Here is a 27,613-nt window from a genome sequence, read left to right as displayed (position 1 = left end):
GTACATTTCTATGTGTGCACTGTTGCATCAGGTTGTCTGTGCCTGGATTTATTCTGTAGTCTGTGTCTATGAACCTAAACACATATTCATTTTGGACACAAAAACAGAGTGACAACATCCTTATATCTGCTCTATAGGCTGCTGTATAATGTAATCTTTATGTTGCAGCACCTGTGACGTAGCAGTTTCATGTTGATTTTCTAACCTATTGCAATGTCAGGTTTAGAGGGAAATTCCACTGAATTTTGACAGCCAGTAATTATGTTACCACGTTTTCCATTGGTGTTACTGTCACGTACCGATCAATCAAGCAGAAGTCTCTATTACTTTAATGTGTCCAATAATATAAGGAATACAGGGAAATGTGTCTTAACTATACTTTTTGTATACATTAGTACAGGGTTGTGGGGTTAACAGGCTGTGGTTAGGCTGCTGGTCACCTAAGATATGCAGAATTTCAAAACCGGAATAAGGTTTAGGTTATGAAAATATCTAAATGAAACACCTCTATCACACAAATACAGCCTGCAGCCTATGAGGAGAGATAGATTCAGCTCCCCAAGAGAGAGCCAGACAGTCACAGAGTCAGTCCCATTAATATGACATTTGACCTTTTGGCATTTAACTTGTGTGTGAGTTTGTATTAATCAAATCACCTGTGTTCACAATGACACTGTGGGGGCTCACAAACAATTTGGTGATGAAAAGCTGGTTCCTATACTATAATATGCTATACTATAATGTACTATAATATACTATATAAGGCAAGCGTCCAGGAAATAAATGTAAGTCATTACAATGTCCTAATAAAGTACAAAAACCAGTGCTCCAGCATGATTTATCATACAGCTTTCCCTGTGTCTCTAAATGAGTAACTACACAGCCCACAGTCTTAATTAAACTTCTTTCCCAGGAGAGAAATTTCGACATTTTGTTCTCAGGCTCAGACTATTTAATAACACTGCTATTGCTATTTCTCATTTTAAGAGTTATTTAGTGACAAACTTGATGTATCCTGAATTTCAAAGGCTTGACACCAGCTGACTCAAGATGTATGATCAATCCATGACGTTTACAACCTTTGCACTTAGCAACAGCAAGCTTAGTGACTTATCAGAGCAACATCAATGACACCTTAAAGCATCAGCATCACATTTGACCCTCTGCTACAGCTTTCATCTTTGTCTGCAACAAGAAGCAGAATCCATTGCAGAAATGTGTTGTAGCGCAGAGAGTGAGCGGCTGCTCTGAGCAGGAGGGCAGCTCTGTGCAAAACAGTATCAGCAAATTCCTGCGAATCCAAATGGACATGGCCGTGTGCGCTCTGCCCCTGTTCCCCTTCTGCATACTTTAACCTCATTTAAACTGATTGGGAGCAAACGCCGCTCTGACAAAACGAACAGCTTTGAACCCGCCTCATGACCTTCAGCACATTTCATTTCCTCTCCGCCTCTCGCTCCGATCTTTTCATTCACTGTCGACTCGATAATTAGTCAGAAATGCCTCAAAAAAAAAAATCTTGAAAGCAGCGTTTGAACGGCGAGGCACTAAGACCCTGAAGAGAGGCTGGCTCACAGTGTTGTCACAACACTGCTGCTACTGCCCTCTGCACTTGCAGGCACGAACACACACACACACACACACACACACACACACACACACACACACACACACACACAGAGTCAGCCATAATCCTATATTTGGCGTTTGATTTTCACATGGCTCAAGAACACCTCTGACTGAATTAATGCATGAATGGACAGAGACACCAAATATGTCTGTTTCTACATCCCAGCCTGTGTGTGTGTGTGTGTGTGTGTGTGTGTGTGTGTGTGTGTGTGTGTGTGTGTGTGTGTGTGTTTCTGCTTGCTTGACTAGCAAGAGCTGAGCATTCCTCATCAGGAGTGTGCCTGCAGATAGCCTGCTGAACACAAACACACACACACATACACTAACACGTACACAAACACAGACCAAAAAAAAAAAAAAAAACACACAGGCGTGCACACTGTTGCTGTCATGTGTTAGTGTGTCAGCCAGTCTTGCGTAGCCAGAGAAACGTGACTAGATTGGGAGCAGATTCAGCAGCCTCGTACATGTCTATGTGTTCGTTTGTGTGTATGTGTGTGTGTGTGTGTGTGAGAGAGAGAGTAAAGCCAGGCGTTAGTCATGCTTGGTGAGATATGAAAGAGCAGGGGATCCTCTGCCGTAAGGGACTTCTTACACACACACACACACACACACACACACACACACACACACACACACACACACACACACACGTGCCTTCATCTCTCTCTCTCTCTCTATTTCTTTTCATTCTCTCTAGCCCTCACATCACGCTCACTCCGTGCTTTATTGGCATCAAGTACAAAAGTACTTATTGCCAAGCAAGAACATCAGAGAACAGCTGATGACCAGATTCATGCAGCAACAAAGACAACGTGACAGTAACAAACAGAAATGGCTTAAAGAAGTTGGCCAGTCCATAAATCAGTGGACACATTTGTCAAATGAAATCTAACAATGCAATGATAATGTATATTTTTCTTTCCCACTTACGGGATAATTAACATTTTCTGAACTACATTATGTTATTCAGATACTCTGCTCTCAAACTAGATGCCCAGTGCACATGTTGATTCCTTTTTTCTTCATTCAATCTTCAGTCAGTGTCAGTGTACAAAAAGATGAAAATGTTCTATAAACTTTGAAAACTATGACTGTGAGCATAAATAGAAAATACAGCAACAGGAAATTAATTATTCAAAAGCAGAGGGGACGGCAAGAAGTAGCATAACATGGCTGAAAAAGTAAGACATCCGACCACAAAATGAAAGTTATTTTAAAAGCTTAAAGTGAAAGCTTGTCATATCTTTCTAACAGTTTAAATATGCTTAAGGAATTGCAGAACTCTTTCACACTTGAGGAAGAAAAAACCTGTAGTGACTTCACCAAGAATTCAGTCAGTAAAGTGTCTTCAGTGAAAATACACAGACCTGAGCAGAAATAGAGGAACAGATTCATCTATTTTGAATGTGTTGACCTAGTTAAGGTGTGTTTGATTTATCTTCTCAGCCACTTAAACAGCCTCAGTCATGGACTTATTGCTGCCAAGGTAAAATGAATGTATTTCAGCTTAACGTACTGTACACTGTATAGAAAATGCACTCTTCTCTGTGCACTCTTTGCGGTTCTCTGTCATGCCTCTCTTTCTTTTTGTTTCTGTCTCAGTGAAAACTCACAATGTGATGTACAACCTCAATTCCCCAGAAGTTGGGACACTCTGTAAAATATAAATAAAACAGAGTGTGATAATTTTTAATCCTTTTTGATGTACCCTCAATTGGAAACAGGAAAAAGACAATATATTTATGCTCTACTGTCACTGATTTTTGTAAATATATTCTGACTACGATGCAGCAACATGTTTCAAACAAGTTGGGACAGGACCAACAACAGACCGGGAAAGTTGTGGAATGCTCCAAAAACACCTGTTTGGAACATTCCACAGGTAAACAGGTTCACTGGTAACAGGTGAGAGTATCATGATTGGGTATGAAAGGAGCATCCAGTCATTCAGAAGAAAGGATGGAGTGAGGTTCACGATTGTATTAAGGATATTAGTACATGGGCTCAGGGCTTTGTAAAACCATTGTCGGTTAACATTATTCATGTGCAAATGACTGTATTTTGTTTGTATTTACATTTCGTAACAGCCTCCCAACTTTTTTGAAATCAGGGTTGTACACCGATCAGCACCAACGTTAAAGCCAGATAGATAGAGGTGAAGTGAATAACATGGATCATCTCGTTACAATGCAGTGTATTACTTTGAAACCTGTGGATGCTGCTTTGACTCAAACCACCCACCTAAACACCACTGCAGACTCAAGGACACCCCACCATGACAGCAACATGCCCTGATGGCAGCGCCCCCCACCAGCAGCACAATGTGCTCCCCCACACAGCAAAAAATGGTCCCGAATGGCCTGAGGAACATGACAGGGTCTCAAGGCTGACCTGGCCCCCAGACTCTCCATATCTCAATCCGACCAAGCATCCATGGGGACATGCTGATCCATGGAGGGCCCGCCTCACAACCCACAGGACCCAAAGGACCCAACGTCCTGGTGCCAGACACTACAGGAATCCACCAGAGGCCCTACCCTAACCCTAACCCATAGCATAGCTTTCCAATATTTGGTAATTGAAGTCACAATATCCCAGAGTCAGAATTATCATACTATTCAACAGGCTGTAACAAAATCAAAAACTCACGGTTTGATAATAGCTTGATATTAAGGCCACAGTAACATTGGCACTGAGTCATATTTCTATTGTTATATCCCTACTATTTAATGTTTCATGAACTTTTTATGTATATGTAATTGCATCACAACTAACCTTTTGTGAAGCTTAGTCTCACCTTTGAGTGCTATCTACAGTCGGCCGCATAGCAAACACTAGTACGTACAGATAGTTGGCTGAGCAGACACAATAGAAGACTTCCTTACACACTACACATGACATCATTTCTCCAGTAACAACCCTGCTGACACGACAAGGGCATGGAGACATCCCCAAGAGAGTCTGGCACAGCAAGGTTCAGTCGGCAGTGATACTCACCCAACTGGACAATTTGTGTGGAAGATTGGAAAAATATAGACAATATTTGATGTTCAGTAAAGCAGGCAAACTGTTGTAAACACTGAACTACTTTGCTTGTTTCAACAGACAAACAGACAAAAATGGTTGTTCATCCAAAACAATTAATTACGATTAAATTGTTACTTGTGTTCATTTATTTGTGTCAATGCAAAGACAACACTTCCTTGTTCAGAAGACTAGCAATTGACTGTGAACTCCTTGTTTGATGAAAAGAGCTCTATGTTTAAATAGGGACATGTTTCTGCATTATTTTGTCACACGATGAGATTTGAATATCCAAAGTAAGAAATGGACAAAAAGATGCAGCCAAAAGTGTAGTAGTTAGACATACAGGTACAGCCATTTCTGACGAATGGAAACAGAACAGTCTGAGTGTGAGCTTTCATCACTCACACGGATACAAGTCTGCAAATGGATCATGGTCGTTGACAAAGCGTCTCTCAAAAATCTCAACAGGCTAAAAACCCATGGACACTTCCTTACTATCCTGTGGACATGCTTGTTACCCTCTCCAGCTCCACTTGCACAGAACACAGCCAGCGCTCTTAATGTGTCCCACACTCATGTTGAGTCTTTCTCTCTCTGTAGCTCTAGCCTAGCAGTTGTCCCTCAGCCTGACTCTATCTAACAGGCTGTCATGGTGAGGTGATCTAACAAGACAGAAGTGAAGTGCGTACAGTTTATTATGGGCTAACTGCTGAAGTGGACAACAGCATACAACGGTCCTCTTGTAGCTTCTTATATTACAGTGCTGTGCGTGAACACCCTCCTCTCGTTTCAACGGCTCTTTATTCAAATCAGTGAAATGGCACTGCTGAAGTGACTGCTGACTTAATATAATGTCTTTAAACCATTAAAAGAACGTTTTCAAAATATGTATATTGCCTTTTTTTCTTTCTGAGTCTCTCGCCCTATTTCTCAAGCTCATGTCCAGTTTTCAATGCGCTCTTTCGACAAGTTTATAGACCCATTTATGAAGCCATTTTTTGGGTTAGCTGTGTGTTTTATGGCTATTCACAGATGCAGCACAGTGAACCAACAGTTCCCCCACATCAAAGGCAAATTTCCTTAAGCACTTGGGTGGAACTTTAATATTTCATGTGTTGATTTTCCACTCAACAGTTTCAGAGTGCTTTGCAAGATGATGATTGCCAATTTTAGCCTAAGCTCATTCACTTAACATGGCCTGATGCTATGTAATTAGCAAGGCAGAGTCGTAAAGGATATGGTGACATAAATTTAAGAATGGGTTAGAGATGCCAAAGACCTGTCAAGAGGCTCCAGTTTTCACATTCATAATGTATCTAGAACTAGAACAGGGATTTACTGGGGAGACAGAGGTGCAGAGGAACCTTATTTTTAAACAAACAAATTCATGAGTTAGAGACATAACATGGGACACACATGCCTCATCTATCTATTTTCTACAAGCTTATCCAGTTCAGGGCTGTGTTTGTTTGAGCTTATTCCATATACATCAGGCAAAATACTGGATATCCTCCCACAGTGCCACAGGGTTATCGCATAAGAAACTACTGTACGTACAACACAGAGCGTCCAGTTGACCTAAAGCTTCATGACCTTGGACTGTGGGCAGAAAAGCAGAGCTCCAACATAAACACTGGAAGATCGTGCAAACTTGACAAACCCCATCTGGCTGGAGAGTTTGAGTTCAAGATCTTCTTTGCAACAGTGCTCCTCCATCCACTGCACCACTGTGCCACACACATGCACATGCACAGCTAACATGCATATGAAAGTGGGAATAAACACATGGAGATCCTATGGCTGGATATCAAACCTCAACAGACTATATTATTTAAGCAGGGATCATTGAAAGCAGCTTGTATTTAGAGAACATTTAAGATTTCAGATGTGAGGAGAAGCTCTATGTGGCAGTAAGCAGTAGGGATTAAGGGTTTCAGTAACTTTGGGAGCATTTAACAGAAACAATACAACACAGTAGCTTCCAGTCCTCTCCGCCAAAGAGCACAGAAAAACAACAGTTCTCATGATTGATTAACTATAGTTGGAACAACATCCCAAATGTGAGGATTGGCTGTTTTTTTCAGCCTTGTGTAATTGTAAATCACATGTCTTTGGACTGTTGGTTGGACAAAACAATCTATTTGAAGGTATTACCTTTTGCTCCAAACTTTTGATGAGCACTTCTCATTATTTTGGCCACTGGCTGAACAATCAATAAAAAAAAATCGCAATAATAACTTACAAATTAGTCAGCAGTGAAAACGGACATTAGCTGCCACCAGCACACCAAGTTGCCAAAAACAATTCATTTGAAAGACCAAAATTTACTAAGGACATCAAAATCAAATCAGTTACAGTGTAAAGATATTTAGACATCACATTAAGTTACATAAATTCCATTTGTGGCACATTAGCCAAAGAATTCAATAACTTTTAGTGATGAATTCAAATGACTGAAGCCTCAGATACCAGAGCAGCAACAACAGGGCTTCTGTTGAAGATGTTGGTGATAAACTGGCTCCAGACTTTGCAATATGAAATCAGACAGCAGGACACAAACCTGCTTTTCTCTCTCCCTCTCTCTAACACACACACACACACACACACACACACACACACACACACACACACACACACACACACACACACACACACACACAGCTAGGACCTCTCTCTCTGTCTCTCTCTCCTGCCAGCTACTAACTCTCACCTTAGTTTACCTCAACCCAGAGTCCCTTGACAAGCTTAGTCATTACCTCTTTCCTTCTCTCTCTCAGCAGATTTTGCCGTAGTCGGTGTCTCTCTCACTGTCCATTACTTTACCTCTACCCCCTTCACATCTCTCTCTTTCACTCACTCGCTCACAGACGCGCGCACACACACACACACACACACACACACACACAAACACACACAAAGCTCTCTACCTACCTTGCATCCAAACATCAGAGATATGGTGTTGTTGGTGCATGCTACTTTGCAGTGGCACAACATGTGGCTAACGTTAGCTAGCTGGTCCCACGCTGGGGGGGCATCCTAGTCTTCATACATACATTTCACACTCACACACATCCACACACTCACACACACGCACACACACATGCACATGCATGTGTTCTATCAACCGCGCTCCATCCCGTCCCACAATCCCCCACTCTGCCGGCCCCCACCACCCCCCGCCCCCCCCACCGCCTGAGTACGGTCCTCAGCTGTGGCAGGCCGGCGTCCTCTCTCTCTCACTCTTCATCGCTCTCATCTTCATCATCATCTTCATCTGTGTAATCCTCATAGCTGGTCAGGATGCAGGGAGCACCATGGTCACTGTCTGCATGTGTGTCAGTGTGTGTGTATGAAGGTGCTAGCACATGTGTTTGTGTTTTCAGTGTGTTGTTGTTGTTGTTGTTGTTGTTGTCAGCATGTGTGGATCAGTCTGTGTGTGTGTGTGTATGTGTGTGTGTGTGTGTGTGTGTGTGTGTGTGTGTGTGTGTGTGTGTGTGTGCAGGCATGAATGAATAGATGTGTGTGTGTGCATGTGTGTGTGCATGTAAGGGTGTGCATGTGTGTATGTCAGTATGGATGTGGTCTCTCTTGTCCTCCTCTGCAGCAGCAGCCCCAGTCCTCTATCTCCTCTCTCTCTAGCTGTGTGAGTGTGTGCCTCTCTCGTTCTATCTACCCTTTTCTCTCCCTTTCTTTCTCTCTCTCTCTCTCTCTCTCTCTCTCTCTCTCTCTCTCCCTGGCTTGCTCACTCTCCCTCGCTTCGCTCCACTGCCTCCCTTGGCCCGCCTCTCAACAGCAAGATCGATGAGAGACAGAAAGAAAGAAAGACAGAGAAGGAGAGGGAGAGACCTGCACACAGAAGTGGAGGCAGGATTAAAATGTGTCGTCTCTCGAGTGTCCCCCTATGTCTCTCTGTCTTTCTACTTGGTTCAGCGATGCTCTGCCTTGTAGTCATACACCAGTAAACACACACACACAGAGCAGGGAGGAGGGGGGTAACAGTTCAGTATTATACGGGCTAGTGAAAATTGAATTGACCAAATATAACATTGGTGGACAGAGAGGGGTAGAGAGACACAACGAGTGAATGAGCGAGGCAGAGACAATGGTGTTACATCATCCAGAGTCACAAGCCATGTTCTCCCAAACACACACACACACACACACACACACACACACACACACACACACACACACACACACTACTGGGGTGACTTGTTCAACTGACAGATGAACACACCAATATTGTTGTGTTGGCAGCCGGACAACAACTTTGGCATTGAGCCATTTAAACAACAGGTGACCAGGACACATCATAGAGAGCGACAGAACGTCCCCATAAAACGAGCACTGGACAAAACTTTTCTACAAAAAAATGTCCCAATCCACACTAATTGAGATGCTGCACATTCAGCTCTGTTTGCTAAAATGATGGTGTAAGCAGGGATTCATCCTGAAAACACTCCTGCATTAACGCAATGCGAAGGGCTCTGTTGCTTCAGGTACCAGTGAGACAGGAAATGTGATCCAGGAAGTCCATGAGTTTGAAGGCTTATCGAGCATCACAGCATTCCGCAATAGTTTAGAATACTTTGAGACAGGATATTACAGTTGCAGCCAAAGTTGAGCCAGGTTCAGCTTTTTTTTTGCTGGAGCCCTCCGTGTTCGGCACCCCCACTGCGTTGATGGACTGGCCTAATTAAAATGATTGAGAGGGGCTGCGTTTTTGTAGTCAGTCTGAACATGGCCTCAGGTGTAAGTTACTGGCAGGAAATCATCTCTGTATCCTGTAGTGATTTCACTTTGTGTGTAAAAGTGTTTTCTTCGCAGTAGCCATGAGCACTTTATCCAGCTGAGCTAACAAACGCAGCTAAGCCCATTCTACGCCTGAATGAGTTCAAGACAAAAAAAAAGGTCTCGCCTAAATCTAAAATTAAATATATGACATGAGCTTCTGTAAATATTAAGGTAGATGCAATCAACACACTGTCACGATATCTTTGGTAAACGACTAAAGTGTGTGATTGCCAAAGAAATCAAAACTAAATGTAGCACCTACTGATCTCATCTTATCATGCATTAGGTTCTCATTTAGTATGGTGTTAAAACACTGTGAACAGAGTGAACTCTGAATTTATCCACATGCTATCTATGTGAACTATCAACCAATTTAAACATGGCAGAGATTTCTAGTACAACACAAGTTTCTGGAGATACGGGCCTACTATTTTACCTGCAATCTGGAGCAGGAGAGGAGAGGAGAGGAGAGGAGAGGAGAGGAGAGGAGAGGAGAGGAGAGGAGAGGAGAGGAGAGGATTTATGGGAGATAAAGGGCAGAGGAAGTCAAACAAGTCAAAGCGCACTCTTCAGCCGAGGCTCTTGATGCTGACGGCTGGGCCATCTGGACCATCACACACGCAGACACACACACCCAAACACACACACAGTAGTGTCTCTGTGGTTGCCTCCGTCTTCTCACCTCGACTGGAAAACAAACAACGCAGCATGAGAGAGAAGAAGACGGAGAGAGGGAAACAATGTGCAAGAGAGCAGAGGGCGAAGCAAGGGAGACAAGCAAACGGAGGGTGATTTTAAGTGGGGAAAGAGAGGGAGAGACGGGCTGATTCTATACTGAGGTCTCTGAAGTAATTTCACAAGTTTACTGATAAAGTAACAATCCACAACCCAAGCTCATGCCTCGAGTAACGTTCAAAGCTTCTAATCAGTGATGAGACATTACTTTTAGAAGGTTTTCCAACTGTACACAGATTAAAGATGCAGATAGCTGCACAGCCTGGAAGAGCTAATTAAGTGTAGAAGTTGATGCAGGTAGACAAGTCATATAAATAATGCAATGACATGAAAGGTTATTCAGAGCACAGCGGGGACTTCATCTTCAAAAGCGCATGAGCTTGCACATGTATAACTTTGTGTGTGTTCTGTGTAATGCATTCATAATTAATGAATAATTGATGGATTGAGCATGTTTCAGAGCTTCAAATCTCTCTGTACACCAAATTCCTTAAGAGTGTCTGTTATTTAGACATGACGTAAAAGGGTTTCGTGAAGGAGATGGTGTGTTGTGCTTGTATTTTTAGCAATATTTCATGGTATTCGGACTATTTTTAATGCCTCTTTGAATGTAATTTTGTTATCTATATGCTGAAATCTCTCTGAGTTCACTTGAATATCACTCCCCAAACATTTAGGCCAACTCCCCACTCTTCTATTTCTTTTAAACAAACATTTACTGTGGGCCTGAGACCTCTTCTCAGGAGGGTTAAGAAGAGTAAATGTATGAGCTCTCAAAGACAGGATACAAGTTCATGTGATGCCTGACAATAGAGAGGCGGAGCATCATTATCATGAACATTCTGTGACATGTTTTGTTCTTGGATTTTCCTCAGATTGGATTATTGCAGGAGTTTTTTTGTTTTGTTTTTGTCATTTTTAAAGAGTCAGCTTTGGGTCAAGTATTGGCTTCTGTGATAAGCTAGCTGTCCTGAGACCAGCTATACACGTCCCTCTGTGTTTGGCAAGGAACAGATGGAGATCCTGCTTGTGTGTGTGCATGCCAATGTACACACACACACACAAATACATTCATACATCTGGGATAGCCACGGGCTTTCTGGCTCATATGGCTCATAAAAATATAATGTCAGTGTAGAGACAGAATGTCATATTTCCAATATCACTCACCAAATTACTGAAAGGTATAAAGGACCAAGAAAGAGAACATAGGAGAGAAAAGAAAGGAATGAATGGGACAGAAATAGGGGAGAGAGAGAAGCAGAGAGAGGGAGAGACAGCGGATGCAACATCATGAGCCTAGCAGGCATGCACTACATGTTAACATTAGTAGGTCAGCCAACACAGAAATAACTACACTGGGTGTATGTGTGCGTGGTAACCTCATGCACTCACTACTCGCCAATCGTAAGGGATTCTCCATTCTACAGCGTAACCAATCAAATAAGACTCCATACATCCACGTTACAAATATGGTCACATGGTCAGCTTTTACCAGCTGTGTATTCAATTTCCACATGAGTGTTCCTCTATATATCTCTTCCTCTCCCTCTCAAATGCTGTGTGAGGACACACTGTCTCCCGCTGAACCCTCGCAGAGACAAATATCAGCTGTGCAGCAGCAAAGTTCAAACGCTTCTCCCATGAATTGGATTGTAATTGAACAAATGTTTTATAACAATGAATTCCAGAGGGCGAATAGCAAAAGCGAAGAGGCAAATCTCTGCAGAACAACAATCTGAGGACCTCCATGTCGGTGTGTTTGTCATACATACAGTGCCACTATGTGGCAAAACACAGACACAGCCTGGATGATGTTTTTTTTTTTTTTTTTTAATTCTCATCATGTCTAATAGAAATTTCTATTATTTGTTAAAGGGTTCTAAAATTGACAGAAAATATATGTACAGGCTTATATTACGTTTCTAAGCTCTTCAAGAAGAGCGTCTATACAAGCTGTAGTAACAGAAATATGCAGACTAACAGTGTACTGTATAACAGCACTGAAACACTGCACAGCCTTCCTGGATCTAAACGTGGTCTTCAATGACTTTAAACATATATTGACTAATATAGAATACCAATTACTCTTTTAATGAAATTATTGAATGAAAAATAACAGAAGTATGGTTATAGTTTAACCATATGATGTTAAATACTTTAATGGATGTATAAGTGTCTAAAGCGTGTGCCAGCGATCACTTGAGTACAAATATTACCTTTTAAGAAACAACTTTAACACTGTCAATCTCAGCAAGTCATCATTTCTACTGTAACTGTTGCATTTACACAACTGGTGGCACTATAGAGCAGTGCAGGAGGGACAAGGGCCACATTTTCTAATCTTTTTGACTCACACCACGCGTGTGTAGCATGTAGCATGGTCCTGAGCTACGCTTTAAACCATCCTGACAGGCAGGGGTCACGGGGTCACAAAGCTGTTTAATTTTCTCCTCCTGAAAAATCAATGATAAGACTAAAGTGAACTGAAATGAACTCAGCCCTCTGCCCTGTCATACGTGTGTATGTGTGTGTGTGTGTGTGTGTGTGTGTGTGTGTGTGTGTGTGTGTGTGTGTGTGTGTGTGTGTGTGTGTGTGTGAATAGGTATTTATCACGTTGTGGGGACAAAAATCTGTTTACACAGTCACATTGTGGGGACTGACCTCCCTTATGGGGACAAAATGCAGGTCCCCTTAAAGTAAATCATTAAATTTCAGGGTGCAGACTGAGGATAGGGTTACGGGTTAGGTAAGGTTAGGTTAGGTACAGGGTTAGGAATAGGCAAATAGTGGTTATGGTTAGGGTAAGGGTAAGGCTCCAGGAAATGAATGTAAGTCTATGTAATGTCCCCACAAGTGATATAAACACAACATGTGTGTGTGTGTGTGTGTGTGTGTGTGTGTGTGTGTGTGTGTGTGTGTGTGTGTGTGTGTGTGTGTGTGTGTGTGTGTGTGAGTGTGTGTGTGTGTGTCTCTGTGTGTGTCTTTGTATACTGTAGGTTGGTATTTCTTTCATAAATTTGTGTGTGTGTGTGTGTGTGTGTGTGTGTGTGTGTGTGTGTGTGTGTGTGTGTGTGTGTGTGTGTGTGTGTGTGTGTGTGTAAATCAGAGATTAGTCATCTGCTTAATGGGATTGGCTGCTCTGGCTCTACTCAGGCATGACATGGGCTGAGCAATTTAATGTTAGCTTGCAAGCCTATTAGCTTGACTGGGACAACAGACTGCTGAAAAAACAACTACTGCAAAGTCTCCATGACAACAGGTGACTGAACAAGAGGAGGTCACTAGGATAACAAATGTCTGCTCCTGTGAAAACAGGGAGCAGAGAACAGTATCTTTTATATATGTACAACAGCCTTCATCATAAACTACTCCTGCTCTTGTTCAAAAGGTTCATGAGCATCACACAGTGTTGGGATCCTGCTCGCACCCTTCTCCAGACAGCTGATTTATTTTTCAAGGACAGGCCAGTCTTTGCCTCCAGTGTCTACCCTGGTAACCAGACATGTTAGGCTGATTGTGGAGGAGGTCTGTGCACTGGCTTTTGCTCAGGAGTGGCTTCTGGATTTCTTCTCTATTACAGTTTTATTGTCTCCAGGCCTGCATCAAAGCAATGAATTTAACTCACTGTGATGACAAGCGGCTCACCCCACCTTCAAAAGTCTGGGCCCTACAAAAGCTAATCCCACTTAAGTTTTCATTATATCTTCTCACAATTAATTGGTACTTTAACTGGAACATTTTCAAATTAATTCACACATGACCCGGAGATTATTAAATGAATTTACCAGGCATTTTCCGAAGAAACAAAAAACGTCTGTAAAGCAAAGAAGTAGAGCTAATTTTGCTGAAGTTTTTCTGGATCACTCCCTTTGTTAAACGTAGGGACGTCTTTTCCGTTATGGTCAATGCCGAGGTGCTCTTAAGTAATTCTGTAGAGTTTAGTGTTGAAGAGCCATTAGCTTGTGGAGTTCAGTAGTTGAGTGGCCTCTGTAGGTGAAGTAGCATTAGCAGGCCGCTATCATTAATGTTAAAGCCATAACCTTTAGCCTTGGACTAATTCCTCTTAATTATTCAGCTGCTCTTGGTTGTGAGCCAGCTTCCGTGATTCCTAGCACCTCTGATACAGTTCTGTGGAACCATGAACACATCAGGGACTGGATCACGGCCTTTCGGAAGGATGTGACACATTTCTTGTTCTAAGACGATTTTGGGAGGCGCCTCTCACACTGATGCATGTGGGTGCCAACCTGTACTTTGCCTAAGACAGGCTTTGGAAGTAGGGTGATCCTGGCTAAATACCAGTGGTGGAAGGAGAACTCAGATCCTTTAAGTAAAAGTGCCAATACCAGGATGTATAAATACTCCTTTACAAATAAAAGTCCTGTATTTAAAGTTCTACTTTAATTAAGTACATAATGAAGTACTACAAGCTAAATTTACTTAAGTATCAAACGTAAAAGTACTTGTTTTGCAGAAAATCAACTTGTCAGTAGCATTTTACTTTTGTGGCAGTAGGTGGAGCTACCTTTAAATACTTCATGTATAGTTTGGTATTTAAGTCCATTGGTTCCAAACTTAGGGGTCGGGCCCCACCAAAGGATCACAGGATGAATCTGAGGGGTCATCAGATGATCAATGAAAGTTCTGATGCAAAAATCTGTTTTCATTTTTGGACTGTTCTCTAATCTTTGATTTTCCTGTGAAACATTGGACAATTCTACCTCTTAAAGCCTCAAACAATCATCCAAATGAAACCATTAAGAAGTTTAGAGAGGAAAAGTTTCTTTCTGAGGTCACAAGTTAAAATGGTTGGAAACCACTGGTTTAATGTATGTATTTTAATATATAAATGATATAAATGTAAAGATTAAGCAATTAGTTACTAAAGCTGAGTAAAAAGTATAATATTATAAATGAAATGTGGTTGAGTAGAAGTATGAAATACAATAAAATGGCCACAGCAACTTTCACAGGACATGTGCCTTATGTATGTATAAATACAGATAATACATAAAGAGATATTTGTCTGATTTTAACAAGCTTTAAAACCAGCCCAACTTGTGCATGTAAAACACAGAGCTGATAAAAAAAATGCACCAAATCATGTGATTTTACATGCCCCCCACATTAATACACAGGTAACAGTCTGCTGGTCATTACTGATGATTTAGCCTCAGTTATGCTCGTCACTTTCTACCCTAACTACAAGACAGACCACTAAAACCAGCAGGTGGATCAGAGAATAAATTCTAATTTAAGTTAGTGAAGGTACGTTACATTGACGGAGGGTGCAATGTTGCGATGGTCCATCTTCATATGTATCCCTTGTGCTAGCCCAGTAGGTGTCAGTCCTACTCCAGGAAGGGCTATCCAAAGACCTGGAGTCCAATTCTTCACAACAGGTGTGGTTCCTACAGAGCTGAGAGGATGTCAACTGTTTGCTGAGGGACTCATGAAATAGCAAACCTGTAACAGCGCTCCTACATTGCAGTGTTAGTCCTACTGCAGACACATAGCTCTGGGCTGAATTCTCCTACAGCTGCTTGGGAAGTTCTCTTCCTCGTCTCCTCTCCTCTCATGCCTTCTCCGTTGATTAATTTGTCAGCCGTGACCTCTCCTCAGAGTTACACCACAGTGCCAGCTGGACCGTTGCACAGATGAATGGATCGGTGGAATGATCTTACATGGAGTTTTCTGGCAAAATCCAGCAAAATAACCAAGAAAAGCTAGATATGTGAGGAACTCATGCTCACGCACTCGCTCACAGGCTTGATCTCTTTCCTTCCTGCGGTCTTTGTGTGTGTCTCTTTCATTTTTTTTTCTCTCTTTTCTCCTCTTCGTCCATCCTAAAATAGCTCCACCTCTGTAAAGTCTATTAGCAGCCTAAGGTAAGCCTCTTAGGGGAGACTCTTGCTCTCTTGGAGCACGGGAGGCCAGTGACACTCAGTAAGACCAAACAACAATCACACACTGATAAAACCAGGGGAGGATTTAAGACTGGATATATCAGAGAGGAAAAGAGGATTGGGAAAGATAGGGAAGAGAATACTGATAGAAAGTAAAATCCACATACTGTGTGTCTGACAACAATCTCCACAAGTATAGAATGTATATGTTCAGCTGATGCTTGAACATCTGACGGTTCATTATTTGAAGGATTCTGTTAAACACATCTGTGAGTACTGTACTGTAATCTATAATCTGTTCATTTGTGCATTTAGGCCTGCATTTTAAAACATTTTGTAATTCTTTTTACCAAGAATGCACATAGTAACAGATCAAACGGGGTCAGAGAGGCAATGGGATGGGATGGGAAGAAGAAATGAATCAAGGAGGATGAGAGGGGATGTACTGACACATCCTCCAGCAGTAATCTAGCAGTCTTGAGCTCAGGGAACACCCTCTGTTTTTTAATCCATTATTTTAATGAGATAAACGAGATTAACCAGATGAACGTGAGATGGAATCCCTGCAGCCTGTTTATATATCTGCCCACAGACTGCAGACGCGTGTGTGTGTGTGTGTGTGTGTGTGTGTGTGTGTGTGTGTGTGTGTGTGTGTCTGTCTGTCTGTCTGTCTGTCTGTCTGTCTGTCTGTCTGTCTGTCTGTCTGTCTGTCTGTCTCCGTCCTCTAGCACTTTCTGTCATTCACCAGATCCCTTTGACTTCAAAGACCATGCAGCTTCTTTCTAAAGCTTCCTCATTATAATCAGGCCCTGTTTGGAAAATTCTGACTAGCATTTACAGCTCTGCAACAGTTATTCATGCTAATGTGAGTTTGATTCTCTGTCTAGTCTAAAACTCACAATCCCCGTGTTTGCCAGCGTGCCAGAAGGTCATGCTCCTAATACGGCTGGGCAGTATACCAGTTTTGTCACCGGTGTCACGTTCTGCCGCGACGTAGATTTCGCGATACTGTCATTATCGTCACAAGTGTTTTAGCATTGGGAAGGTAACATTACATGCAACGCAAGCCAATTTCTCTGTTGTTGGCTGCAACGCAAAAGTCCTCATCTACTCGCACAGGCACAGTCAAGAGACATTGTGTGAATGTTAAGCTTCATTTGAAGCCAATTAAATGAACAGAGCAGAGGCTTGGATGTGGGAAACTGTTCTTTCATGTTGCTTTTTGTAGAACTTCATACTTCAACACAAGCTCAACTGGTTTTGTTGTTACACGAAGGCCGCTTTGCTCCGTGATTCAAGTGGGTATGTGTGTCTGCTGCTGCTGTACGTAAATGCACTTGATAGACATGCCCCGAGGTACACTGACTGTTTTGCTGTCATCTACACTTTGGATGTTCTGCCAAATAAATGCTGTTGAGATGCACTATAAGATCACGAACTTGCTAGACATTATTTCTTACTAAGACATTCTTAGTTTTTTCTTACCAATATTTCTTACCAATCAGCAAACACCTGAGAAGAGCCCAAGACAATTCCACAAATCAGAATTCAAAAATGATCTTGAGTCTGAATCGAGTACGAAAATGTGAGCCATAAGATCAAACTTAAAGTAGTAGAGAAGTAAGATTTAGCAAAATATTATCTATGTACTATATAACCACAAGAAACTAAGGACAAACTGTTTTTAACATGCAGGATGAGGTGGTGGGATGCTGTCTATCAGTTGGCAGTATGGAAGAACAATGTGGGATGTGGTGGAAAGTGGGAGACACGACGTGAGTCTCATGACTGATGAGAATTTACAGCAAAGGATTGTCTCACTCTCTCTCTCACACACACACACACACACACACACACACACACACACACACACACACACACGTTTCATCACTTTTGGGGACATTACATGACTTATATTCATTTCCTGGAGCCTTATTCTAACCTTAACCATCACAACCAATTGCCTGACCATAACCCTTACTCTTTTTTCAGTCTTTCATACAACTACTTCATGTGCACAATTTACAGTCTTGCGATACCATGACTGTCTTTGAGGAGAGCGTGAGAGTGTGCTTTACTATCCTTATTTGAACAATTATCACGTTATCCCTCCCTGGCCTTTACACCTAGTAGTATTTGTAGTTTTCTGATGAAAGCACCTGAATCCTCCATCCATCTGTTGTCCATAACCTCTCATGCTGCACAGGGTCGCAGGGGGCCGGAGCCTATCCCCACGCACACAGGTTCTGTCTATAAATGGTCCACACATTTCAGAGGATGCATATATGTGCATAATGTATGAATTTAATTTTTGCCAGCCTTGTTTTTAGCCTAATATTCTCTTCTGCCTTGAGACCAGTCAGTTATTGAACCAGTGAATTACTCAGATATCTACACAGCCAGCCAGTCAGATAGTTAGTCTTTTGAAGTATGTGTCCTATCAACCCAGTTTCCTGTCTCTCAGGGTGTCACATGTTGTCAGACCAACAGCTGAGCAACAGCTCGGCATTCCCATTAGAGTCGCTTGACTTGAGCACATCCTGTTTCTGTAAGACATCACCTCATAGCCGGTTCATTCACAAGGTATAGCAACTCCAACTGTGCAATAAGCAACCTGTCACCAATTCAACATGACTAATTGTGAGCAGGTGCACGTTGTTCTCTCATTTATTGAGCCTATAATTTATGGTGAAACACTTATTTAGATATGTTTAGTGAAATCCCCACAAAGGACCACAGGTCTCTGTCTCACTTTTCCATCAAATATTCCTGCTATCTGGATGATAGTTTATGGTCAAAAAGACCACATGAGGACATTTGGCAAATTCATAGATAGCACCCGATTCACACAACATGTCGCTGTAAAAATGAAAAGCACGACTGGAACAAATGAATGAAAAACCTTGATAATTTACTCAGATTCTAAAATTTGATCTGAGGCTGAACGTCCACATGATCACATCCTGTTTACTCGTGTCCTGTTGTCTTCTCAGCCATTCTTGTCTGCTCTACTCTAACCTGCCTGTTTCCTGTGTCTCACCTTGGTAGTGAGGATACAGATGCAGTCCATCCTCACCAGTCCAACTGGCAAACTTTCACCGAACCATCTTCCAGCTGCAACTTTCCCGTTCTACCACTCAGCTGCTTGTTGCTGTTGGTGGCATCCTTCTGCCGCCTGTCCGTCTCTGTCTCCTCCTTCTCTTTCGTCCTTCAATGTCTCTCTCTCTCTCCTCCCTTTCTCGTGTCCTCTCCACCTGTCCTTTCATCGGAGCACCCAGAGAGGACTTCTCCGCTAAAATAGAGGCCGACTCCGAAACATGGCAGCTGTCCCGGTGCACCTCCACCCGCCCTCTTGTTTTCCAGCTGCTGTCTTCGTTTTATGGCAGCTGGTAGCCACATTTTGACCTCAAAAAGTGCATGGTTCAGAATACATATCTGCGCACACGCAGATCGCTATCAGCACGCAAAAAACAGACAGGCATGCATGCGGACGCAGAAATGCATACACATGGATGCACAGGCAAACACTCACACAGACAGACATAAGCACACACAAATACATATACTACTACACACACACACCACTCTCTGCTGTTTTATCAGGTCAGTCTCTGTTTGGCAGGAAAGGGGGGTTAGACTGAGTGGACAGTAACAGCGGTATAGCAATGGATGCTCTACTTTCAACTTTGACTGTGGGTATTGGCGAAGTTAAAGCGCCATATGCAGCCTGAAGCTTCATGCTGAGATGGGATTTCACCTACTCAAGATATTGGGCTTCTTCTAGATGCACAATATCACTGCAAATTGGATTTGAAAGCTTAAAATATACTGTACTATACTGTTATGTACTGTACATGAGCAGCAAAGCAGAGACATTTTGGAAAGTTTGGTGGGAAATGTCTCACACTCTCGAATCTCTTGCATAAAACAAACACACACAGACACAATTTTACATTTGTTTCTGCTCCTGTCCTACTCTACTTCTGTCCGCCTCCACCCTCCCCTGGCCCTGCACTCATTGTTGGTTGTCTCCTGATGCTCACTTCTGCCAACAGAGAGTTGCCAGTCTGTCTGCACTGGGTTGTGCTAATTATTACTGATTGGGTCTTACTTTGTTCTACAGCCATTTAATACTAGTAAATCTGCAACACAGTAGCAGATAATGGGAAAAGATAACTGTATATTGCACATTTCAAAAGAAAAAAACAAAAATGAACCATCCCTGTGTAATAATATGATTGCATTAATGAGTCAGAACACCTGAGCAGCTCATGAATGTTCACGGAGTTACCAACAACTCCAACAATATAAGCAGTATTCAGCTGCCTGGTGCACATACAGCACTGTACTGTAAACATTTTTAGCACAGTTTCCCAAGATGTGGACTATCACTTGCAGATCATTGTGTACACTGTAAGCTTGTGGTCAAACAGCCAAACCACAGACAACCATTCAATTTCCATTTCAGCAAGATCAACAAGACAAAAGCAGCACATCTCTGAGTCTGCTCTGCTGACTCCACTGGACAATAAAATGCTACCGAACTGAATTGATTCTCCTTGTCGTATTATGTAATGCAATGTAAGCCAATGCTCAAACAGCCAGTCGGCATAAATGATCTATCTAATTCTGCTCTCTGGAGCCACCAGCAGCCTTTCAATATACTGGTTCAAGAGAAGACATGTTGTCACCAGTAAAAACATGTTATATCAAAACCATTCCCATGTAGGAGAAGTGATATGATAGACACAAGGCACCAAATCCAGGAAAACTTCATTCTTTTAAAACCACATTTTTCAGGCGGAGCTTAGTGAAATCTTTTATGACATTGATCCTTGTGTATTTGTATAAACAGGGTGAACCATGCTCCTAACTTCTTCATAAGCCGCGTCCATAAATGACAAGACAGCGTTACATCAAATGAACGGCAGGGCACAGGCAAAGAAAGAAAAACATTTGGAGCTAAAACAAAATGCACACTGAGCAGCTGTGTGCATTTTTTTCAGATTCAAAGGCAATCGTGACAGCATCACATCTGTTGAGAAATGCTCAGCAGATATTGCAGCACCACGGGATACCATGACTACTAGCTGACAGATCCCAGCAAAATAAAATCTGAATGTATAAATCAGAATATGATGAGGATATTAGGATCATGAAAACTACCAATGAATCCTGCTACCTGACCATATAAACGTCAATAATGGGAGCCTTATGCAGTCCATCAGCAGTCCTGTAAAGCTCTCCTCGGCACAAGGAGATAACAGAGTCTGTATTTTCATTTAAAAATAGTTTCTCAACAACTCAGGAAAGAATACGTGACCTCACTTGTTTTCCAGAATCATGCAGCCCTGCTGTGACCTCAAGCTTGCCACCCAACAAGGAGGCAATGCGTCTTCTTCTGTGCTATTAACTGTGTGGGAATCCCTGCAGGTTTTCCCATCAACTAATACAAAACATCCAGAGGTGTCTTACCTTGTTGGGGGGCAGTGGGGTAGTAGCTGGCCTGGGGCTGGCTGGACCATGGCTTGGGCTAGTGGTGGTTACTTTTACTGGCCCAGGGCTGGTTGGACTAGGAACAGAAATCAAGGAGAAAGTGTCTGGAGGTGAACTCTGAAAAATGTCAGTTGGTTTGCTAATGTTACCTACTGAAAATCTGCATGCATGTTCATGTGTTGGACAAACCTCAGATGAGGACCTTTGGTCAAAGGGCCTGGAGGAACAGTGGGGCTGCGACTGCTGAAGGTAAATTTTCCCTGGCTGGGGCTAGTTGGAATCGTGCTGGGAGTGACTTTGCCAATGAATGGGTCCTTGCTGGCTGCAGGAGCTGTAGATACTGTGGTCACGTCTGTGACTCTGCTGGGTCCTGGGCTGGTGGGACTAAGTTTGTCTGAAGTGGGTGGAGACACAAGGCCTTGGATGGTGCTGGAGACAAGGGCTGAGATTGTCACCAGGTTGAGGTCTGGAGAGACGGAACAGCTTTGTGGACTGGCAGAGGTGGTGGGGCTTTCTGACAAAAGAGAGTTGGTGGCAGTGAGAGGTGGTTTTGTTCCATTCATTGGTACTCCAGGTGCTTTAATGGAGCCAGTGGGGGTTTCTGCCCCATTCACTGTGACTGTAGGGGATATGGGAGCAGAAGGGGAAGCGGGTTTAGGAGTCCCTGATACTGATGATTTGGAGGCCCCAGGATGGACAGGAGGGAGTGGAGCACGGTATTTGACCTTGGCTGGCTGTGACTGAGGTGTAATAGACTGTGTTGTCGGCAAAGATGGCTGTTTTGCAGGTGTGCCAGATGGGACTGGTGGGGCAGGGGACTTGATTGACTTTGGTCTGAGGGCCAGAGGTTTTGGCTGGGATGGTCCTCCAGAAGCTTGGGGGCTCAGGGGACCAGAGGAAGGCTGTGGCTGGGCTGAGAGCTCTGCTGGCAGGTTACAGGGGGCAGCAAGGTTCCATGGACCATCTGTCTGGTCCACTGAACACTTGCTGTCTTCGAGGATGGTCAACTCGTAGTACTCCTGAATGTCTGTAATGAGAGGAGCAGAGATCAGAGCCATGATGAATGACTGAAGGGATTAGTAAATGAGCTTGTGATTGAATGAATGACTATACAAATGAAGAACTATCTAATAACAACAAAAACTATGAAAACAATGAATAAATACTGACTAAATATCAGCACGCTGTGGTAATGTTTTCTCCAAAGAACACAGAGCAATAGAGCTCAAATGATGAGTTGATTAAATGATCAAATTGATGTCAAATTCATTTCATCGGGAAATTGAACTACTAACTGTCACTACTGTATATTGTACATCCAGATGCAAGCAAATTAAAGCTGGTCACAAAAAAGTCTCATGTACTTTTACTTCGGAGACAGCAAGTGAAATTGGTAGAGAAATCAAACCACAGCTAGCACACTGTTGACCTCTACTGGAAGCACGCGGATACTGCAACCACACTTCTACAGAACAATCGGTCCTGAAGTATTCAGGGTCTCCCACTTAAAAGAGAAGTTCATTCCACTGGCAGTTCCCTTTTAGAGGTATTTACACAGACAAAATGAATCAAAGAGGCTGCTAGGATAACAGGCTTCACTTCCCTCTCTCTGCATCAGTGCTGACAGGCAAATCTACATGAAATCAAGCACACAGATACTAGCTTTGAGATGTTTGATGGCCATAAAAGGAAAAAAAAGAGGTACAGTATATAGGGATATACAGACAGCTGGAGGAGGATGTGTAAAAAGAAAAGGAGAAAAGTGAGGAGCGCAAAAGGAATTTAACAGTACAATACATAGAAATGACCATAAAACAGGCGTAAAGGGTGGAAAGTAACACACAGTCACCTGCATGGATGTGGAGTATATTCAAACATGAGAGATTCAGTCAGTCATCTTCAACACAAAAGAAGGATCAATAATAAGAAAAAACAAAAGACAGTGCTGTTTCAAAACAATTTTCACACCAGAGACAGTTTGATTAAAGGTAGAAGTCACAACGAGGAACTCAGCCTCATGTGTAGTAAGCAACACACACACACATGTGCATACACACAAAATGGAGAAAGTGTTACTGTAAAAGCTAGCGGCATGGGCGTGGCGCAAAGCAGGTGGGGCCAGGCACTAATAACCAGTTTAGTCGTCATGCACATAACCACACAGACACGCGTGTGCCTGGTGTTTTCCTTCCAATAAGCAACAGTTCACCACAAGCAGAACCAACCAGTTGGACGCAGACTGTTAACTCTTGGAGGGAATTTACACATTCTCTAAATTCATGTCTATTTCCTACAAAGGGCCCTGTGTTTTCTGTGACAGGCCACGTCACGCCTACATCTTCGTATTCTGATCTCCATTTTCTGTTGTGAGCCCAACATCGTGCAGTGACGGTGAAAACTAGTGCTACCACTCACAGAAAGCAAACAGTGCTCCTCTCATTCCCTTATGATCAGTCCGGCCTTGTGTCTTCCAACCAAACTTTCTTATGTTTACTTGGACAAAAGGACGTACAAGTGCCTGTCTTTACGCCGTCATATGCAGTCCCAAACACATCCTGACTGACACACAGTGCACTGTCCCATCATCAGTCCCATCAAACCGATCATCACTCACAAAATACAACATGAGATTAACGGTCAGTTCATCCAAATCATCATAAACGATGGCATCTGGCATACAGACAGACAGACTCTATTTTATTTTAAAATGTTTAAAGATAATGTAATCCAGTATTACATTTGACAAACTGCAAACTCAAACCTCTTTCCATGAACAAAGTTCTATTTACTCTAGATGGTCCTGAGAAGGTAGAAAATAGAGGAAACAGCCCACAGAAAGGTATATGATGAATCCAACTTAAACTGCTGTGTAAGAGGGAAAAAAATGCAAACACCTTTAATATAATATAATGACGGTAATTTAAATACCTTGATCACTAGTAATAAATATATAAAGTGGCTTAGGGCAGAAAAATATGCTATACATGCATAATACTTTAACTTAAGACACCTTAAAATGAATTCAACACTGAACAGGAAATGGCACAGACAAAGCTTACTTTTAAAAGGGCCATCCTTAATCAGCATTCACATTCACAAGTCCCCTGAAGAATCCTTTCATCCTCAACAAATGTCAAATCCAAACATGAAAGAATGACGGGAGGGTCAACAGGCTGGTCGGCAGATAAAGGCTAACCAAGGCTTCAAAATCAATAAGCTGTAATAGCAGGTATAAATGGACGTACAGAGGAACAGCAACCGGCTGGGTTTAAGGACAAACAGACAGATATCCTCACCAAGCAGAGCGCTAAAGAGCTGACTTTGGAAGACATTGATGACTCTGTCCAGAGACTGCTGCAGCTGGTGGTCTTCCTCCACGAGGCCCTGTTTGGTCCGGCTCTGGTTCTGCTGTCTCTGGTCAAGTTTGGCCCTGTACTGCTGGAGAAGCTCCAGGGCTCGCTGAGCATCTGAATACAGAAACTACAGGTAAGCAACCACATAACTAAAGCCAGAAAAGGAAAGACAGAATTCTCCAGGTACTCTTAAGCAGAGCAAGGAGATTAGGTACTCTACATTAAAAGCCTCTGCTTAATTGAGGATTACAATGGTTAAAAACTCTCACTGGTTCAGACCTCAGAGTCTTCATCGGAGTTAAGTTAATAAAAATGAATACCACAGGACACAGGTGTTAGTCTCTCAAATGGCTGTTAATATACCTCCTTGTTGCTCTTAGGAGTGCCAGATGAATGATATTGTTCACTTTCTGTCATCGACTGTCTGTTAAAAGTGTTTGGCATCAATACAGAACTGCAAAGGCAACATCAACGGAAAATGAAAAATCTATAAGGTCTTCATTCAGCACTTTACAAGAATGTAGCAATTGTTTGCTTTGGAGTGGCGGATCTCCACTGTCAAAATGGTGACTGCTATTAAGTTTTATCACCATGGCCTCTGATGCAGAAGGGCATGAAGGGATTAGAGTTTATGGTGCAAGGGAAGGCTGCAGACTGCATTCCAGGCTCGCTGGCACTTTGAACAGCTGATTAAACCGGAAGCACTGACAGATCAACATCAAACTTAGACTCAAGTGTCAGTCTTCATCCTTTACATGCGATGAAAGACGTCAAGCCAAACTGCATTCAAAATAATTTGTGTTAATTGATTTCTTACTTATTTATAAACAGATATATCAAGCAGCGCATGTTTTCAGATGTCAATCCGCTGCACATTCACACACTTTAATACGGCTTGTAATGAACAGTCGGTATAGTGAAAAATCTTGAGCTTGGTTCCTTTTATCTATGCGTTTTGTTGCATGACTGACCTGCCTACACACTCCGAAGTAGCGTTTAAAAAAAAAAAAAACAATCATAGACGCTGCTTGGTGAGTCACTGGTGTATCCAGTGTACTGCAATGTCTGAATAATTAGTAAAAGCATTTCAAATGTGAGCTATAAGTTGCATGCCTTCACCAATAAACACCTCCGTGTTAAACTGCGGATGTTTTGGAGAAGTTTCGTGTTGCAGCATAAAGGTTCACTTACAGTACAGAGAAGAGAAGCGTTCGAGATAACGAACGTGGCTACAGCTGACAAAAGACACTCTGTGTGTGTGTGTGTGTGTGTGTGTGTGTGTGTGTGTGTGTGTGTGTGTGTGTGTGTGTGTGTGTGTGTGTGTGTACTAGAGAGAATTATTTAAAAAACATGTCGTTTGTAGTTACCTTTCTGTCGCACAGGCATGGTGACACGCACAGTCCTCCTCCCCGGGGGCTTGTGTGTGTGCGTCGCTGTGACCGTGTATCTGTTATTACAGATGTGTGCGTCTGTCCCGGGACAGCCTGCCTCTAAACTGGGACACCAGACTGACAAGGCGACAGTCTACAGCAGCCTGTGTTTTCGTCAAAAGAAAAACTTCACCGAGTGTTTGAAAGTCGGAGAAAAGCGTCCTCGCGGCGTGGACTTGGTCCCCGCGGCTTCTTGTCCCTCTCTCTCTCCGTCTCTTTCACTTTAGCTCTCCCTCTGTCTCGCTTTACGAAAACTAGTTCTCTGTTTCTTCATTCAGGTGACTTGCGCCAAAACGTTGTCCGACCGGTTCTTAGGCGGTCTGTGGGATGAATACACACACATACACGCCTCAGAAGAAGTCCCCGAAAGCTGCACATACACACACACATTCACGCACTCGCGTCAAAACACCGTGGAAGCGCGGCTGAGAGGCTCCTCATAAGCAGCTTGTGTATAGACTAATAATGGTAATGGTATTGTCATGTTCAACAGATATATTGTATTCGGTGGATCGTCTAATCCACTCAACTCTGAGTATAGATTTGGGTTTAGATTCTGATTAAACTCCCAGATGTAGATCTATGAAAACCCTCCAATGCAGTCTTGTCCCACTGTACTACTAAATGATAGCTGCCATAGTGTTGTCTAAATTGAACATTGAACCATACACATATGAAACAAAAAGTCTGTTCAGATATAACAGCTAAAGGGGTGTGTGTAGGGCTGATGTCTGTTTATGGTGCTCAGACACATGCACCGACACAAAGGCACCAACACTGTCTAAAAAGCAAGGTGTATGTGGGATCCCATTGAAATGTCACAGGTGTAATCCCACCAGGCAAGCCCATCCCTGTGTGAGTTTGGTGGTATTATCATGGTAAACAGTTTTATTGTGTTGAACAGATTAAAGCTTCCCTATCCCAGGCTTGTTTCTACTGTATCCCTCAGCCTAGATCCATGGCAATTACCAGGGTCGAGTTTACCCAAAACAACGTTTCTTACATGTGCCATAGCTTTTCTACAAAGTGAAAAGAAAACCAGAATTCCCCATTTAGTGTATCTCTATCAAACCTTTTTGGTTAACCAAGCAGGCCAGCAAATCAAGTCAATGCCAAAAACTTAAGCATATACATATTCAAGATATGTTACCAAAGTTACAATCAATTTTAATGCAATGCAACCAATCTTGACAATGTTTGAGCAATATACGTAAAAAAGCTGGGCTTGCCGATTCCA

At 42.6% G+C, this 27,613-nt stretch overlaps 1 protein-coding gene across 2 annotated transcripts in view; it reads right to left on the bottom strand.

Moving 5' to 3' along the window:
• The window catches only part of LOC139330368 (discs large homolog 1-like protein), a 104,549-nt gene extending 78,041 nt beyond the window's left edge, over positions 1–26,508 (bottom strand). The window contains exons 1-4 of one of the 2 annotated variants that reach the window (XM_070961231.1): positions 26,314–26,508; positions 24,890–25,060; positions 21,783–22,620; positions 21,573–21,669 (exon numbers count right to left, since the gene is read on the bottom strand). In XM_070961231.1, coding sequence (XP_070817332.1) covers positions 21,573–21,669; positions 21,783–22,620; positions 24,890–25,060; positions 26,314–26,332 — 1,125 coding nt within the window. In that variant the 5' untranslated portion in view covers positions 26,333–26,508. Of the gene's footprint in view, positions 1–21,572; positions 21,670–21,782; positions 22,621–24,889; positions 25,061–26,313 lie in introns of those variants that run through there. The other variant, XM_070961232.1, reaches the window with a different exon arrangement.
• Between the last annotated feature and the right edge of the window lie 1,105 nt (positions 26,509–27,613).

The sequence above is a fragment of the Chaetodon trifascialis genome, chromosome 4 (genome assembly GCF_039877785.1).
Source record: "Chaetodon trifascialis isolate fChaTrf1 chromosome 4, fChaTrf1.hap1, whole genome shotgun sequence".
NCBI classification, from domain to species: domain Eukaryota; kingdom Metazoa; phylum Chordata; class Actinopteri; order Chaetodontiformes; family Chaetodontidae; genus Chaetodon; species Chaetodon trifascialis.
The sequence above is the reverse complement of the archived record's forward strand: the minus strand, read 5'-3'. Positions and strand labels throughout refer to the sequence as shown.